The sequence below is a fragment of the Chlorocebus sabaeus genome, chromosome 6 (genome assembly GCF_047675955.1).
Source record: "Chlorocebus sabaeus isolate Y175 chromosome 6, mChlSab1.0.hap1, whole genome shotgun sequence".
NCBI classification, from domain to species: Eukaryota; Metazoa; Chordata; class Mammalia; order Primates; family Cercopithecidae; genus Chlorocebus; species Chlorocebus sabaeus.
In genome coordinates this window covers 144,205-162,063 of record NC_132909.1, presented here as the reverse complement: position 1 = coordinate 162,063, position 17,859 = coordinate 144,205, and the positions used below count along the sequence as shown (strand labels likewise).

At 57.9% G+C, this 17,859-nt stretch overlaps 2 protein-coding genes across 8 annotated transcripts; both read left to right on the top strand.

Annotated features, from left to right (window-relative positions):
• On the top strand, positions 1-7,298 carry ZNF324 (zinc finger protein 324). 3 transcript variants are annotated; one of them, XM_073015775.1, is made up of 5 exons: positions 1-332; positions 2,303-2,429; positions 2,849-2,965; positions 4,184-5,533; positions 6,237-7,298. In XM_073015775.1, exons 2-5 carry the CDS (start codon positions 2,309-2,311, stop codon positions 6,392-6,394), a joined length of 1,746 nt encoding a protein of 581 aa, XP_072871876.1. In that variant the 5' UTR covers positions 1-332; positions 2,303-2,308; the 3' UTR covers positions 6,395-7,298. The 3 variants fall into 3 exon arrangements, with proteins under 3 accessions (XP_072871876.1, XP_072871877.1, XP_007996631.3); XM_073015776.1 differs by having other exon boundaries at positions 6,188-6,294; XM_007998440.3 differs by lacking the exon at positions 6,237-7,298 and having other exon boundaries at positions 3-332; positions 4,184-6,133.
• ZNF446 (zinc finger protein 446) lies at positions 6,239-14,832 on the top strand. Of its 5 annotated transcripts, none has more exons than XM_073015778.1 (7): positions 6,239-6,341; positions 10,737-11,118; positions 11,192-11,381; positions 11,640-11,734; positions 13,242-13,326; positions 13,518-13,607; positions 13,764-14,832. In XM_073015778.1, the coding sequence occupies exons 2-7, from the start codon at positions 10,777-10,779 to the stop codon at positions 14,312-14,314; spliced, it is 1,353 nt and encodes a 450-aa protein (XP_072871879.1). In that variant the 5' UTR covers positions 6,239-6,341; positions 10,737-10,776; the 3' UTR covers positions 14,315-14,832. The 5 variants fall into 5 exon arrangements, with proteins under 5 accessions (XP_072871879.1, XP_007996630.3, XP_007996627.3 ...); XM_007998436.3 differs by lacking the exon at positions 6,239-6,341 and adding an exon at positions 9,616-9,724; XM_007998438.3 differs by lacking the exon at positions 6,239-6,341 and adding an exon at positions 9,734-9,991.
• Positions 14,833-17,859: the final 3,027 nt, after the last annotated feature.

The window sequence follows — 17,859 nt, the reverse complement described above, 5'->3', positions numbered from 1 at the left end:
TGCACCAGCGCCACCAAACCCTTGAAAACCCGAGGCCGCCGCGCGACTCCATTTCCCAACGCCCCGCGCGGCGGGGGCTTGGGCGTTGCCAAGGAGACCGGCAGGGGCCCCGCCTCCACGCAGGGAAACAGGCGGGAACCACAAGACCCGGAAGGCTGTGCGCAAGCGTCCGCGGCGCGCATTGGGCCAATGAGAACCGAAGGGCTGGAGTTCCGGCGGTGGGACTGTCATTGGCCGCCCGCGTCAGGCCATACCGGTGGTCTGTGCTGGGGCCCGCGGGTCGGGGCCAGTTTCCAGGAGGTTACCGGGGCCCGAGGCTGGCGGCGAGGAAGGTACTGGCTGAGGGCCCGCGTCGGGCCCGCCCTGCGCACGCGTCGTGACCAAGGGCGCTGGCCACCGGCCGCGCCCCCAAGCCTCTGTTTCTGAGTGCGTTGTGGGCGTCCCGGGGACTGTCGGGCCGCGGCGGGAGCCATGCGCTCTCCCACCGTGCGGCAGCCCAGGAGGCTGCGCGCTGGGCGTTCCACGTCCATGACTGCGGGGGAGGCTGAGGCGCGGGGCGGCCCTGGGACGCTGCGGGCGAGGATGGCGGTGCCGGGTGGTTCACTCCTTTCTTCCCTCCCAGCTGCGGGTTCCGCTGGCGGCGGCGGCGCTGACAAGCCCGCGCCGGGGAGGCAGGGGAGCCCTTGCTCCCACAGACCGCGCCCCCACGGAGGGAGGCCGCTTCCTAGACCTCGCCTCGTCGTCTTTCCTCTCCCCGCCCTGGGGGGTTGCGGGGGTCAGTGCAAACCCCCGTGTCCAGGGCACCGGTGGGCTCCCGACTTCCAGCAGTCAGGGGGCTGAGGTCCTGAAGGAAGCTCCGAGGGGAGAGTCCTGCGTGTGCAAAACCTGGGAGGGGAGCCGGAGTCCAGGAGCTTCTGGCACTGAGCGCTCTCGTTGTGGAGCTGGGGGAGAGGGGACGTGTGTGGCTGCAGTAGCAGGCGAGGAAGTGGGTTTTTTCTCGAGGGCGTCGGGAGACAGAAGTTTTGAACAGAATCAGGACATCCTCTGAGTTGGGATTTTAAACGGTTCCACTGTTTGTTGCGTGGAGAACAGACATGCAGGGGTGTCGGCATGAAGGGAAGACCCGACTGCCACAGTCTGGGCAGCAGTGGAGGTGAGCGGCCAGGTGAATTCTGGTGGATCTGCGGATGCATCAGGTGTGGGCTGTTTGAAGAACGAACTGCTCCATGTTGTTCAGCCTGAGCGCCTGGAAGAAGGGAGCTGCTGTAGACAGAAAGGAGAATTGAAGGGAAAGCAGGTTTCCTTTAGGGGGAAAGCTCAGGAGTCTGGGATGTCCCAGGTTGGTCATGTCACTGGACCTGACGTTGTTGGTGTCCTGGGCTGAGGACAGGGCCTATGAACTGGACTAAGGAATGGGTAGGAACTCAGCCAGGTGTGGGCAGTTATGGCTTGAGGGTGAAGAAGACCAGCTGGGATGACTGGGGCTATTGGGAAGAGCCTAGCACCCAGCTGAGGAGGGGAGGGTGGCAACAGAGGGGAAGAAAGAGAGGGAACACCGTGGAAAAGGAAGGGATTGAGTTCCTGTGTTCACAGGTTCTTGGGGCTGCTCCCCTGTGGCGACTGGTGAAAATCATCCAGTCCCTCAGGTTGGGTGAGCAGCCTGGAAATGTCTGGCAAGCAGGCTCAGCAGGGGAGGGTCCCACTGATGGGTATGCCTGGGAAGCGCCAGCTGGGACTTACAGAGTTTCTTGTTCCAAGAGCAGGAAAGGCGCATCTGGTCATGCTGAGTCGTGAGTGGATACCTGGGGCTGCCCTTGGTGTGGCAGCTGAGGGCTCAGCCAGGGCTTGCTCTAGTTTGCTTGTGTATGGCGTGGCCAGTGGGGAGGCCAAGAAGGCATCTGGGGTCTGGTCAGGGAGGGCAGAGGGGAGGGTTCCCAGACATGTGAGGGAAGTGCCATCTGAAGATGGTGGGGGCAGAACCCAGGGAAGGAGGGTGAGTGTCTGAGGGACATCATGGGAGGTGGCTGTTGGGATGGGGAGCTTGGTACTGGCTCACAGCCATACCTTAAACCAAGCTTGTCCAACCCACGGGCCAGGATGGCTTTGAATGCAACCCAGAACAAGTTCATAAACTTCCTTAAAACATGAGATGTTTTTGCAAATTTTTTTTCTAGCTCATCAGCTGTCACTAGTGTATTTTATGTGTTGCCCAAGACAATTCTTCCAGTGTGGCCCAGGGAAGCCAAAAGATTGGATAACCCAGCCTTAGACCATGCCTGTCTCCTCCTCCCTGCTCTTTTAGGACCAGATGGCCTTCGAGGATGTGGCTGTGTACTTCTCCCAGGAGGAGTGGGGGCTCCTGGACACAGCCCAGAGGGCCCTGTACCGCCGTGTGATGCTGGACAACTTTGCACTTGTGGCCTCGCTGGGTAAGGTCCTGGATACTCCATGAAGCGGGCAATTGATGAGAAGCTGACTAGCCGGGACTGCCCCTCACCTCCCTCGTGGCTGACGAGCAGGCCCATACCTTGCAGCCAGGGATCGTGTGGAATAGGGATCTGGTCCTGTAGACATGCAGTCTGGTTGGCTCAACCACTTCCTTTGGCCCTGTCCGGCTGTGGCTTCTCCAAGCCTGGGCTCAGTCCCCTTCCTTTGGTGCTCTGGGCACAGTTGCTGCCCTGGGGTGAATGAGCTATTCCTGTGAGCCCCTTGCCCTGTGCCATCTTTAGATTCTCCTGTTGCACAGATGACATTTTCTGTTTCCATGAAGCCCTGACTCCTGCCCTCTGTTTGGAGGTCGGTTGTCTTGAGCTGGGGCTGGACTCTAACGTGTACGTCCTCCTCACAGGACTCTCCACCTCTCGACCTCGTGTGGTCATCCAACTTGAGCGTGGCGAGGAGCCCTGGGTTCCCAGCGGAACGGACACGATCCTGTCCAGGAACACCTACAGGAGGCGCAACCCTGGTGAGTGGGAGCTCAGGGTGGGGTGAACTCAGGACCAACCTGTGGCCACCCACGCCTCTGTCCCTGCTTCCCAGAATCCCCAGAAGCACCCTCCTCACCTGCCTCCCACCTTCCCTTCTATCATCAGCCCCTCCTGGAGGCTGCAGCCTTAGCTGCCCTTGAAGGTGGCGCTCCAAGGGCACAGGAGCTGGGTTGACACAGAAGGGTACCCAGGCTGTGGTGAGACCATCTCAGAGTCCTGCTATCAGCTGGGCTGGCCTCAAACCCTCCATGGCTAGTCACTGCCATAATTTAATTTTATTATTTATTTATTTATTTATTTGAGACTGAGTCTCGCTCTGTCGCCCAGGCTGGAGTGCAGTGGCGCAATCTCGGCTCACTGCAAACTCCGCCTCCCGGGTTCATGCCATTCTCCTGCCTCAGCCTCCCAGGTAGCTGGGACTACAGGCACCCGCCACAGCACCCGGCTAATTTTTTGTATTTTTAGTAGAGATGGGGTTTAACCGTGTTAGCCAGGATGGTCTGGATCTCCTGACCTCGTGATCTGCCTGCCTTGGCCTCCCAAAGTGCAGGGATTACAGGCGTGAGCCACTGCGCCCGGCGTCACTGCCATAATTAATAGGTCATAACTTTCAGCCATCATTCATCTTTGTGTTCAGCAAACGTTTCCTGAGTGCTCATAGTGGCCAGGCCCATTGCAGGCAATGTAGGCACAGCCTCAATCAGGATGATCCTGGTCCTGCTTTTCTGGGGCTCCTGGTGTGGTGGGAGAGGGAGGCAGTAAGCAGGATTCAGGAGTATAGTTTAGAGCACTAGATGGAAGTCATTGCAAGAGCAGGTTGGGGAGTGGGTGCCTGAGCGGGCAGGGGGGAGGACCATGGGTGAGCAATGGACAGGAAGTGGGCGGAATAGCCAGTGTGGAGATGTATGTCAGCATCCGCTCAGTTTTCCTCAGCTTCACATCCTGGGTGTCTGGGGGCTGCCGTCTTGCTCATGGGAGTCCCCAGTGTAGTCAGTGCCACACCTGTCAGGGCAGATGGTTCCTCCAAACCCCAGCCCTCTCCTGGAGGGCCGGCCTTGCCTCTACTTTTCCCCTAAGCTTTTGTGTCAGCCGCCCCCCACCCCCCGGCCCTGTTTCCTTCTTGCCTGTCCACTCAACCTGCCGTGGTCCTCTCCTAACCGGGATGCCCCCAGCAACCACCGTTTCTCTGCCTTTAGGTTCCTGGAGTTTGGCAGAGGATGGAGATGTTTCTGGAGAATGGCCACGAGCTTTCCCAGATACCCTATCTGGGATGACTACTAGCATCTTCCCAGTTGCCGGTGCCTACCACAGTGTAAAAAACCTGCAGCGACAACGGGGTGCCTCCCCATCTCGGGAGAGAAAACCCACAGGGGTGTCGGTGATCTACTGGGAGAGACTCCTGCTAGGCTCGGGTAGTGGGCAAGCCAGTGTCAGCCTGCGACTGACCTCCCCGCTTAGGCCTCCCGAGGGCGGCCAGCTTAGGGAAAAGACCCTCACAGAGCACCCGGTGCCTGGGAGGCAGCCCAGGACCCCTGAGCGGCAGAAGCCATGTGCACAGGAGGTCCCTGGGAGAGCCTTCGGGAATGCCCCGGATCTGCAGGCCGCCAGCGGTCGGGGGCATCATGGAATGGGTCCGACTTGGCAGGAGCCTCAGAGACTCCTCGGTGGCCAGGAGCCCTCGACCTGGGATGAGCTGGGCGAGGCTCTCCCCGCTGGGGAGAAGTCCTTCGAATGCAGAGCGTGCAGCAAAGTGTTCGTGAAGAGCTCCGACCTCCTCAAGCACCTACGCACCCACACCGGGGAGCGGCCCTACGAGTGCGCCCAGTGCGGCAAGGCCTTCAGCCAGACGTCGCACCTGACGCAGCACCAGCGCATCCACAGCGGCGAGACGCCCTACGCCTGCCCCGTGTGCGGCAAGGCCTTCCGGCACAGCTCCTCACTGGTGCGGCACCAGCGCATCCACACGGCCGAGAAGTCCTTCAGCTGCTCCGAGTGCGGCAAGGCCTTCAGCCACGGCTCCAACCTCAGCCAGCACCGCAAGATCCACGCGGGCGGGCGTCCCTATGCCTGCGCACAGTGTGGCCGCCGCTTCTGCCGCAACTCGCACCTGATCCAGCACGAGCGTACGCACACGGGCGAGAAACCCTTCGTGTGCGCGCTCTGTGGTGCCGCCTTCAGCCAGGGCTCCTCGCTCTTTAAGCACCAGCGCGTGCACACAGGTGAGAAGCCCTTCGCCTGCCCACAGTGCGGCCGCGCCTTTAGCCACAGCTCCAACCTCACCCAGCACCAGCTCCTGCACACGGGCGAGCGGCCCTTCCGCTGTGGGGACTGTGGCAAGGCCTTCGCCAAGGGCGCTGTGCTGCTGAGCCACCGGCGCATTCACACGGGCGAGAAGCCCTTCGTGTGCACGCAGTGTGGCCGCGCCTTCCGCGAGCGCCCGGCCCTCTTCCACCACCAGAGAATCCATACCGGCGAGAAGCCCGTCCGGCGATCCAGGGCCGGCTTGCACCCCCAGGCCAGGTCTGTTTCCGCGACAGCATCAGAAGGTGCGCCAGGGAAGGAAACCGAGCCCACTCCCGCCTCGGGCCCAGTCGCAGTCTCGGAGCCAGGGGAGGTCTGAGGTCACAGGTTGCAGCCCTGGCCTTGTGTGAATCCCGTCCACAGCTAAAGGGCATATGTCCTCTGCAGAGCCACAGCAGAGAAAAAGCCCCGTGCTTGCTAGTCAGGGCTTTGGCTGTGATTTCATTTGCACTTGGGGACAGGATTCGCCAGTTCACCCACAGATCACACCTCCATCCCCAAAGAGGTAACACTGCAGAAGCGTCATGGGGAGGATGTGGTGGCTGAACTCTAGTGGGGCCGATACTATTCAGAGCCATTAGGAGGCGGACAGTCACATCACTGCACTGTGGTGCTGCTTCATGTGTTGACAGTGGGTGCTAAGGTGAGGGGGATGTGGGCATGGGTTGGGGGTGGCCTAGAGAAACTTATGACAGCTGCACACAAACTGGCCGCTGGATAGATGCCCACTGAGGGTATTCTCAACCCACCACTGCCTCTGTTCATCCAAGGCTTCCTAGAGGCCAGTCTAGCAGACAAGAGACCACAAGGGACTGGGGATCAGGGTGTGGGCTCTCAGTGTCAGCCACCTCCTCTGGGAAAAAGAAAAGGTTTGGGTCCACTGAACATCATGTTTGCAGACGCTGACAGGTGGGGTCCTAATGAGAGCCAACACGTGCTCACTGCCAGCTCCTGTCCTGAGTGCTGGGAAATTTCTCCTGAAGCCCTGTGAGATGGCTGCTGTGGCTGGTATCCTGACTTGGAAGATGAGGAAACTGAGACACAAAGGGGAAGGTGAGTTTCCCATGGCACACAGTGGAGTCGGTACCCAAGTCCGGGTGGACTGATCCAGCATCCAGATGCCTCATCTCCTGGGCTGCACTCTGGTTGGTCAGGTATGAGGGCCTGGCCTGGCTTCACACACATAGCCGACTCAGGAGAGGGATGCCCATGGGGGAACATGTGACTCTCAGCTTTGGAAGGACAGAGCTAGGATGATGGCTTTCCAGTGGCACACGTTCAGGTGTTCGCCCAAGTCTCAGCTTGGCCAAGGCCTGTCACTGACTCGTTTACCAAAGTCGATGTGATGAGGAGCCTTTACACCTGAGGGGGATGATGTTAACTTCAGACAAGATGGAGCTGCTCATTTTTGCTGGGTGTGGTGGCCACTTCCCCCCCAACCCCTGTCTCACCTTACCCCTGTTATCCCTCCTTATTTGGAGGCTGGACAGACAGCTGAATAGGAAGGACTTGCTATTACCTAAGGCCATGTGTGACACCCTCCTGAGGACCTCCCCACCCCAGTGTAATGTCCCTGCATGGCCAGGACAGGAGGGTGGACTGGGGGCCATTTGCTTCCTGTGGCCTTCAGCAGACCAGGCCGTGTCCCTACCTGGAGCCTCACCTCCAAGCAAATTCATGTTCTCTTTAATGGAAAAAAAAAAAAAAAAAAAAAACCCCGACTAGCTTCTGCAACTCGGAATAGGTGTTGCAGTTTCCTGTACTGCAGTTGGGGCCTCTTGTCCCTACTCCAGAGCATGGTTCAGTTTTTAATAACAGTTCAAAGAGCTTCTCTGATAAAGGTTTCTTTTTAAACGTGTGTGAACGGTAGCAACCTGACACCCATTTCACCCTCATACAATGCAGATGGTATTGAACATACCCTGACATGCCATCAGCGTTTGTCATCATCACAGAAGTTCCTGGACTTGGCTTCAACTTGGGTACCCTCAAGAGGCCACAGAGTAGAGATGCAGCCTGTCTGCGGCCCAGGGAGGGAGTGGGATACCTGTATCCTTTTCAGGGCCAGAGGTGGGTTGAGGGAGCCAGGAGCTGGATGAAATGGATAGAGTGGGGCTGCCTGGAGCAGCAGCTCGGCTAGGAGACGAGTCCTGGTGGATCCTGGCAATGGGAGGATGGTAGGTGGAGAAACCAAGGCAGGGCTGTGTCCCTTCTGCTGCTGATAGAGGGCGTGGCCATGTGGTGACCCTGCAAGGCTGCCTCCAGACCAGTGGGCACTCCCTCCCATGGCTTCCAAAATCTTGCCGCTATCCTGCCCTATACACAAAGAGCAGACTCAGGCCCCACTTACTTGATATTGGGGCCAGATTCTTCCACCTGTGAGGAGACACACAGGACCCAGCTCCCCCAGAGTCTGCAAGACTTGGGCCACCAGAATCCCAGTAGGTCCCTGAACCATTGTCCCCCACTAAGTCTGCAGAGCTGTGAACTGCAGACAATAACCCTTCCCTGCCTGAAAGAGCACTTTTCTGGGGAGCCCATGGGAGTCAGGAGCAAAAGCATCTGTCAAACAAGTAGATACCCAGAGAGTCACATGAAATCATTTCTGTGCCTTTGATAGATGCTGCTTGAACAAAGCTTCTGCCCTGAGCCTGCCTGCCCCTCAGGCTGGGCTCAGTGCCCTACCTTGTCTTCCCACTGGCCTCCTCTCTCCATCAGGCTCCTTTCCACATCTGCTTGTTCCCCTGTTGTCCCTCAGTTTGTCCACCCTCTTCCAATCTCCCCCTCCCCAAACCCATGACTGGTCAGTGGCCCCCAGCCTAGGCTCCCGCCTCCATGCAGGTCTTGGCCCCTCAGCTGACCTCCCTCCAACCTCCCCCTGTGCTCTTACTTTTGAGTAGGTAGTGACTGTAAAAGTATCCCTGGAATTCTAGGTCAAAAGGTCAGACTGAACACCTGCATCTCAGTGGGCTCAGAAATCCACTGAAACCACCGAGGGGAGTCTTTAAAACACATAAACCCACAAGTATGAGAATGGTGAAAGAGGAGTCAGGAGCAATGGCATGCCTAAGCTAGACATGGATGAGAGCTGTCACTACGTTAGGGAAGGCCAAATACTGCGTGGCGACTTGGGGAAGTGGAGAGAGTTCCCACCAGGCTGACTCCAGAACTGCAGAAGGCTAAGAACCAGCAGCCCAGAGACGGGAGACCTATAACCCAGCTGCCTGGGGAACAGCTACTGAAGAAGCCCTTGACGCCCCCACTGCTCTCCCCACCTGGTGGAGGGTGAAGGTTTTTTTGTTTTGTGAGACTCTCCGCATAGTCCCAGAGAAAAGACCTAAGCACCTCATCCCCAAAAACAACCTGAGGCCGCCTCTGGAAAGCTCCAAGTTGACAGGTCTCACCCACGCACATGCTCAGCGCTTCCAATCAGCGATTAAGGGCATTGCTTTTCATCTGGAGCAGGCAGCAGGGGTTCCCAGGTATCCAAAGAAACCAAAACAGGCGGTGTAATTTAGGACTGAATAATTCATGACTCGGCCACTTTAAGTGTGGAAGCAAAACTGACCCCACAGATACAGAAAACTAACACTGCTTATTGGGAGATACTAGTGTCACCCTGTCTAGTTCTGCTCCCCAAATTAAATAAAAGGTAAACAGTTGAGCACGTCCCATCAGCCTGGAGGGAAACTTCCGCCCCCGACTTTGTAGGACTGACATCTGATGTCAGAGACTGCGGTCACAACCGTCGGTACCTCCTCAGGGCGCTTAACAGGTCAAAGAAGGCCCTCGCACCCTCCCGCCGGCAGAAAGCCCAGGCTCAGGGTGGTCTTCCCACACCACCGCCTCTCCCGGGACCACTTGGAAGCAAGCGCCAGCGAACTAGTGGACCCAGGAAACCACTGGGCCGCGACTTCCAGCCTCTTCGGAAGTCGAGGCAACGCGCCTGGAGGTTGCCATGGGAACAGCTGGAGGCGGGCGGCTCTGCCCTGTGTTCTCGGGGCTGCCCGCGGGAAATGGCGTGGGAGCGGCGGGGGCGAAGCAAGCGCCCCTCTGATTGGGTAAAACCTCCTGCCTCTCCCCTCACCTGGCAATAGGAACCGGTCCACTGTACAGACGCGCGGGTTTACAGCATCGGGAGAGCTGCTCCCAGGGCGGAGGGAGCCCTTATAACGCGGACTCTGCGGCACCTCCTAGAGGAACAGAGCGCCTCTCAGGCCTCAGAGGCTGCTGCAAATGCTAGTCTTCGGGCCACGGCCGCGCCTGTCTTGCGGACGCTCATGGGAAACGTAGTTCAAAGGGCGTGGGTGGTGCCTTCGGTGCAGGCGAGCGATTGGTCGGCGCGGCGTCGCCGGGGCAACTCCCGGCTAAGGCTCCCCGCGTTGCGCGGCGCCGCTTCCGGGAAGCGGCCTCCCAGCAACGGCTCCGGGGTAGAGGTGAGCGCAGGCTGCCAGAGGCAGCGCAGCCTTTCCACCCCGTGGGAGGGTTTGGGGCCGCGCTCGGGCCTGCACGGCTCCTGCTCTCGGCGCCCTGGGGGTCCCGCCCACCTCCCGACAGGCCCCGCGCGTTGGCTCAGCCTTCACACGGGCCTTTCCTCCCCCTCAACGCCGCTCCGGGGGGCCGGCCCGGGCACGTCCTCTTGGAACACCTCCCTCTTGCCTTCCCCGTTGGGGAACAGACCCCGAAGTTCGAGCATCCCTCGGGTAGGCCGGGTATCAGGCCTGGTCTCAGGCCCGTCCAGGTGGGCGTGTTTCACTGCAGACCCTCAGGGCCGGGATGCTGTGGCCATCCCTCGACTCACGCAACGTGGAGCGTCGGCCCCGTTTTTCTTGGCGTTTGCCTTTCGTTTTTACATGCACGGGCCCGGGCAGTGTGAGTCATCCACGGTTCGCTGTGGTCGACGAGCAAGGTGTCCACATCGGCCCTTGCCTTGCCCCATAGGCCCCACGTGACCCCTCCCCAGAGCCAGTCCTAAGGGAGGTCCCACCCAGTCAACATCCCCGAGATTGTGGAGGGAGACTTGCCCCCATACTTTACAGCCTGGCTCCACCTTCTAGCCGCTGCCTCCCTGGACCACTCTCCTCCCACCTCGGCTAGGCACTGTCTGTGGCTCCTCAGCCTGGCCCTGGAACTCTGATGACTGTCCTTCTCCACCTCTTTACCGTCATCTCCTAGCAGTCACCTATTGGACCTAACTGTTTGCAATTTCCAGGAAGCTCCTTGGACACTTGCGTCCAAGCATTTGTCCCCGAGACTTCCTCCTGCCCTCATTTGCCATCATTGTTTAGCTCCTGTGACCCTCCTCCTTCCATGCAGCTTTCTTGGCTTTACCTCCTCTGGCCTCAGAGTACACTTGGTCCTGGTCTCAGCTCCCTGGGCGGGGCCTGGTGTCTGCCTTACCCTGGCCAGATTCTCTTGGCTGACATTCTGACCCTTCCTTTTCTGTAGGCCCATCTTGACGATTCCAAGACCACCCCCTTGAGCAAAAATGCCATCCCCTCTGGGTCCCCCATGCCTGCCCCTCATGGACCCAGAGACCACCTTCGAGGAGCCTGAGACTGCCCGCCTCCGCTTCCGAGGGTTCCGCTACCAGGAGGTGGCAGGTCCCCGAGAAGCCCTGGCCCGGCTGCGTGAGCTGTGTCGCCAGTGGCTGCAGCCTGAGGCACACTCCAAGGAGCAGATGCTGGAGATGCTGGTGCTGGAGCAGTTTCTGGGCACACTGCCTCCCGAGATCCAGGCCTGGGTGCATGGTCAGCGGCCAGGCAGTCCTGAGGAGGCCGCTGCCCTAGTCGAAGGACTACAGCATGACCCTGGGCAACTGTTGGGCTGGGTGAGTGTGGCTGGCATCAGCTTCTTGGAGGGATAGACCCTGGCTAGAACCCTTTTGACTTATCTCTTCTCAGATCACAGCGCACATCCTGAAGCAGGAGGTGCTCCCTGCAGCCCAGAAGACAGAGGAACCATTGGGGAGCCCCTACCCCTCAGGGACAGTGGAGTCCCCTGGAGAGGGTCCCCAGGACACCGGAATAGAGGGGTCTGTCCAGCTCAGCTGCAGTGTAAAGGAGGAGCCCAATGTCGATGGACAGGAAATGGGTGAGATTGGGGTCCACCCGGGATGGAAGGTTCCTGGAGGAAGCGTGGACACTCCTGGCTAGGGTTGGAGTCCCAGGAGAGGTTGTGTCAAGGCCGGGACTCCTGAAATGAATGTGGATGTCGCTGTCTGGGATGGGGCCCTGGGAGGCAGGAGCCAAGGGCTCTACGTGCCATGTCACACAGCAGAGGACTTCCTTGTCTGCCATGACTCATGTGGGCAGCCCCTGACACCACCTTTCCATCTGCCCCTCTTTTCAGCACCCTCCAGCCCTCCACTTGCAGTGCAGTCCCCTGAGGGGCACCATGGACACCAAGAAGCAGCCTCCACATCCTTCCACCCTCCCAGGATTCAGGTGAGCGCTCCAGGTGGGAAGCGTAGGCCCCAGGTGTGGGAAGGGAGTGTCCCCATGGCTGCCCTCTGCCCGGTGGTTTTCCAGGCTCCTTGGCTAGTGACTTTTTGCTGCCCAGAAGTGGCATCTGTAACAGCTGTACCCCTCCACAGGCCCTGGGGCAGAGGGACAGACTGGTGATCTATTATTGAAAAGGATTTGGGGCTGGACATGGTGGCTCACACCTGTAATCCTAGCACTTTAGGAGGCCGAGGTGGGTGGATCACCTGAGGTCAGGAGTTTGAGGCCAGCCTGGCCAACATGGTGAAACCCCATCTCTACTAAAAATACAAAAATTAGCCAGAAGTGGTGGCAGGCACCTGTAATCCCAGCTTCTAGGGAGGATGAGGCAGAACAATCACTTGAACCCAGGAGGCAGAGGTTGCAGTGAGCCGAGATCGCACCACTGTGCTCCAGCCTGGGCAACAAGAGCAAAACTGTGTGTCAAAAAGAAAAAAAAAAAAAAGGATTTGGGCCTCAAGCCATGAAAATGCAGTTTAGAGTGGCTGGAACTGGTGGGCTTGGCTTCCTCACCTCCGGAGAAATCAGCTGGGAGGTTTGCTGCTCCCAGAGGTCCTGAACCAGAACCTGGGGATTTGAACGTTTGCGTGTAGCTGGGGAGGGGACAAGATGACCAGCTGTGGCAGGACTCCCCCACACCTGAGACCAGATGGAGACACTCTTCCTGGGACATGCCCAAAGTCCCCTCTCTCCCAGGGGTTTCCTCAGAGGCCACCTGTTGGCCCTGGAAGCTCAGCTTGAGGCCCCTGCTACCTGGATCACTTGGTTCCCAAGTGTGGGCAGCGAGGCCTTTTCTTCTCCCAGCTCCTCTGCTTCTAACAGCTCCACTGGGAGCTTCAGCAGCAGCATTGCTGGTTGAGATGTGTTTCAAGGCTGAGAAGTCCTTCCAGGCTCCCTCCACAGCCCCATAGCACAATCAGAAAGTGAGCCAGGGTGGGTAGGCTGCACTTCTCACAGTGTCCTCACGTCCCGCCAGCACCATCTCTGGCCGTGGCTCCTCACAGCTGCCGCCTTCCTGCGCCTGGACTTGCCACAGCTTGTCCCTCAGGATGATTTTCCCAACCCAGCAAAGCCCCAGATGGTGGGACTCAGGAGGCAAGGAGGGCTGACCCCCAAGCAGGGAGTTCATTCCTTGATAAACTCACTCAGGTCCCTGTAATGCTGCCAGGCCCGCCCTCTCAGCAGGGTGGGGTAGTGGAGGGGGATGAGAGTGCCAAGCCCGTCCTCTCAGCAGGGTGGGGTAGTGGAGGGGGATGAGAGCTAGCAGCCGCACTGGTCGGGTGATCTGAAAGAGGACCCTAGCACTTAACACCCACCTCGAGATCATTCTCAGCAGGAGGGGCAGATGAGGCATAGGTGACCTGCTGACTCCCCCGGGTAGTAAGAATGTGAACCAGACAGGGCAGGGGAGGAGTAGAAGGACGCCTACAGTGATGGGCCACATCCGCAGGAGGAGTGGGGGCTGCTGGACCGGTCACAGAAGGAACTGTACTGGGATACGATGCTGGAGAAGTACGGCACAGTGGTCTCCCTGGGTGAGGACCAGCCAGCCCCACCCCGCCCCTCTCCCTGGGGCCTGCACCCACCCTAGCTGGGCAGGGACTCTCTGTTACCAGCCCTACCCAGCTCTCCCACCTTCCAAAGGAACACCCTGTCTCCTGTCAGAACCCACCCCACCCCTCCTTCATGCAAACCCTGCGCCTGACTGTGCCCCCCACCCGGGCAGGGTTACCGCCCCACCAGCCAGAGGCACAGGCCCAGTCAGAGCTGGGGATGCTGCTCATGGGGACAGGCGTCTGCAGAAGCCTGCGCTCAGGTGAGTGCCCCACACCATCCAGCCTGAATCACCCCTCCTGTATGGGTGGGACCTGAGCCACCCACTCTTGGGGGGATGGGAGCTTGTGCCACAGCCACAAGCCTGAGGGAGGGGGTGCCAAGTGCTGGAACTCACCTGGTTTGCCCCTGCCCCCAGGAAATGAGAGTGAGGGTCCACCCGGCTGCCCAGAGGCCCAGCCGCCCCAGGGCCCAGGGCCTGCAGCCTGGGAGGGCCTGCCTGAGGCCACCACTCCTGCCCCCACTGCGCGCCCAGGGACACCGCCAGTGCCCACTCAGCCCACACCCGCAGAGACGAGACTGGAGCCGGGTGCCACCCCTAGGAAGCCCTACACGTGCGAGCAGTGTGGCCGCGGCTTTGACTGGAAGTCAGTGTTCGTCATCCACCACCGGACACACACGAGTGGGCCAGGTGCGCAGTCCCCAGGGCTAGCCGCCGGGGAAGGCACAGAGAAGCCACCGCAAGGGGAGCTGGCCTTTCCGCACCACCCCCGACATTCACTCACAGGCCCCCAGAGCTACCCATGTGAGGAGTGCGGGTGCAGCTTCAGCTGGAAGTCGCAGCTGGTCATCCACCGCAAGGGCCACACGGGCCAGCGGCGCCACTTCTGCAGTGACTGTGGCCGCGCCTTCGACTGGAAGTCGCAGCTGGTCATCCACCGTAAGGGCCACCGGCCGGAGGCTCCATGAGCAGCCAGATGGCGCAGTCACTCGGGGCCTCGCTGTTCTCGCGGCCTGGATGCAGCCTCTGGGGCACCAGTAGAAGATTCTGGAGGCAGAAGGGGATGCCGGAGTGAACAGGGGGTCCTAAGCCAGTTCCCTGCCCCAGTCTGGTGTCCCCCAAAAGACCTGGGTGCAAGGAAAAGGAGCTGCTCCCTCCCTCCTTGCCCCTGCCTCCTGGAGGGAGGTCTGGGTTCCTTTCTGTGGGTGACCAGTGCCTGTGGGGTGACTGCCAAGCACCAGGCTCCCTCCCTCCCCGCGACATGGCCCGGGATGACAACACTCCCTCTCTGGGACATCCTTGCCTCAGGTGGGTCTTCACAAACTGTGCCTTCCCACCCCTCTGTGCAGAGGCTGGGCCTGAGGTTTCAGTGTGAAGGGCAGAAGACCCAGGAAAGCCCAACTGGCTCCCGTTTCTCCTGCTCCATGTGTGTGTGAGAATTTTAACATAAATTCCACTTTCATAATACAGAGTTTCTGAATAAGAATCCTGGTTTCTGGCTTCTGCTGGTTGGGAAATAGGCAGTTTGTTGTCTCTGCCCAGTAGCTGGAGCCACAGGGCAGTTGGTCCCAGAATGGCCAAACCTCTGTTGCCCCAGAACCCAGGTCCCCAGCCTCCCTTGCTCCTTAGCCGTCCACATCACTCACCAGCCTCACTGGCCTTGGAACTCATCAGTCCCAGCTTGAGTAGACACAAAGGGGATTTCCTTTCCAAGCACGGCTGGACAAGGGGGACCTCTGAGAAGAGGGGCTGCAAGCAGGTGTTGCCAAGGCCATGGTTACTTCCAGGTCAGGTCGCACCCTCCATAGTTAGCTGGTCGTGCAGCAGGAGGGCAAAGGGTCAGCTCCCTGGGAAGCACCGGATCTCTGGGCAGTCACTGGGGACTCGCCAGTGCACTGTATTAGTTTCTTGTTGCTGCTTTAACAAACTTGGCAGCTTGAAACAACAGATTTATTCTCATAGCTCTGAAGGTCAGAACTCTGACATGGGTCCACTGGGCTAAAATCAAGGTTTTAACAGGACTGGTTCCTCTTGAAGGCTCTAGGAGAGAATCATCTGTTTTGTTGCCTTTTCCATCTTCTAGAGTCAGCCCACGTTCCTTTTGTTTTTTCTTGGTCCCTTCCTCCGTCTTCAAAGCCAGCCATGAGTGGTCACGTCTTCTTTAGGCTGCCTAGGCTGCCAGCTCGCTGGCACCAGTCAATCCTTTGGTCTCCTTAAGGACCCTCATCATACCTTGTCCCCTACCTGCACACTTAGTCACACCTGCAGGATCCCTTTTGCTGTATGAGATGTTCACAGCTTCTGGGGATTGCAATGGGGAATCCTTGGGCCCCTTGATTCAGCACTCTCCTTCCTACTCTGAAAACAAGGGGCATTTTCACAGGGGATGGTTTCAGAAAACAGGTGCCCTCTCGGAAGGAGCCCTCACCAGCTGCTGGTTTATGCACAAGTTACAGGTGGATATTGAGGGGAGCTGCAACTGTGGTTACCCCAGGAGGGCCTCCCTGGGACAGGGGGCAGGAACCCTGCTGCAGCCTGAAGCTGCGAGAGCAAGGCTCTCAGAGGCCTATCTTCCCCATCCCCTTTTCTGAGGACCTTCTAACCCATTGCTGCCGTGCTCAGGGCTCCGAAAGCAGGGCCAGTTTGGAGATGGAGCTGTGGGTGGGTGATCTGTGAGCAAGCAGGAGGCGAGAGCTGTGCTGGGGACAGAGAGGAAGAGGACAGAGCAGTACCCAGGGGCTCCAGCCAGGCCCCAGCCCCAGAAGGGAGAGCCAGGGTATAGAAGGCTGTGAAAGGGCCAGATCATGCAGGAAACGCTGCAGGGGGTGAGGGTGGTTTTTTAATAAACGTTTTCACATTTAGAAGTAATTTATGCTCACTTAGAAAAATCTGAAATATACAAGATGGCACAGAAGATCATGAAAATGGCCCCTAATTCAACTGTCTCATGGCAATGCTTACTCTAGAAGTTTACACATCGAAGTGTTTGAATGTAAAGTTTCTTGTAAGGCAACTTATGTTGTTTCACTTCGGGAGACCGGGAGTTCAAGACCAGTGTGGGCAACATGGTGAGACCCTGTCTCCAAAAAGAAAAATTAAAAATAATAGGCTGGGCGTGGTGGCTCATGCCTATATTCCCAGCACTTTGGGAGACCAAGGCAGGTGGATCACTTGGAGTTTGATACTAGCCCGGCCAACATGGTGAAACCTCGACTGTACTTAAAAAAAATACAAAAATTAGCCAGGCGTGGTGACAGGTGCCTGTAGTCCCAGTTACTTGGGAGGCTGAGGCACAAGAATCACTTGAACCTGGGAGGCAGAGGCTGCAGTGAGCCAAGATGGCACCACTGCACTGCAGCCTGGGTGACAGAGCAAGACCATGTCTCAATAATAATAATAATAATAACTACCCAGGCATAGTGGTGCATACCTGTAGTCCCAGCTACTAGGGAGACTGAGGTGGGAGAATCACTTGAGCCCAGGAGGTTAAGGCTCCAGTGAGCTCTGATAACACCACTGCACTCCAGCCTGGGCAACAGGATGAGACCCTGTCTGGAAAAAAAATATGGAAATGGGAGACGGAAGGGTAGGTCAGACAGAGGGATGATGGATAAAGTAACCATAAATATTCAAAATAGGAGAGAGACGGCCCCACCCTATGGAATGCTTCACCAATGTGTGTTTACCCTCGCACAGGGGCCATGCTGGTCGTTCCAGTTTTAGTATATGTGCTATAGAAGTGAGCAAGCACTTAACTTTTTTTTTTCATGCCTGGATGAATCTTCTATTTTCTGGCTAGCACCATCATCTCTACCAAGACCAAAGAATTTCTTGTTCCCTCCTCACCCCACGGTACACAGTCCTATGATTAATTCTCTTGAGTAAACAGTTGGATACTACTGTGGCTATTTCTGTAGGATAAATTGCTCAAAATGGGATTGGTGAGTTACAGGGAACATGAGATTTATTTTTGCCTTAAAACAGCAAAAATTTATTGTGCAATTCTGGAGACCAGAAGTTAGACACCATCTCACCAAGCTAATCCCAAGGTGTTGGCAGGGGCTGAGCACAGTGGTTCACCCCTGTAATGCCAGCACTTTGAGAGGCTGAGGCAGGAGGATCACTTGAAGCCAAGAGTTTGAGACCAGCCTGGGCAACAGAGTGAGACCCCGTCTCTACAAAAAAAAAAAAAAAAAATTTTTTTAGCTGGGTGTGGTGGTGCACAGCTGTAGTCCCAGCTATTTGGGAGGCTGAAGCAGGAGGATCACTTGAGTCCAGGAGGTTGAGGCTACAGTGAGCCAAGATCTCATCACTGCACTCCAGCCTGGACAACAGGGCGAGACTCCATCTCAAAAAAAAAAAAAAGTGTTGGCAGGGTTGCATTCCTTCTGTAAACACTAGGGGGAAAATTGTTCGGTAGCGCATGGCCCCTTCCCCCATGTGGTGGCTCACACCTGTAATCCCAGAACTTTGGGAGGCCAAGGTGGGCAGACTGCTTGAGCCCAAGAGTTCA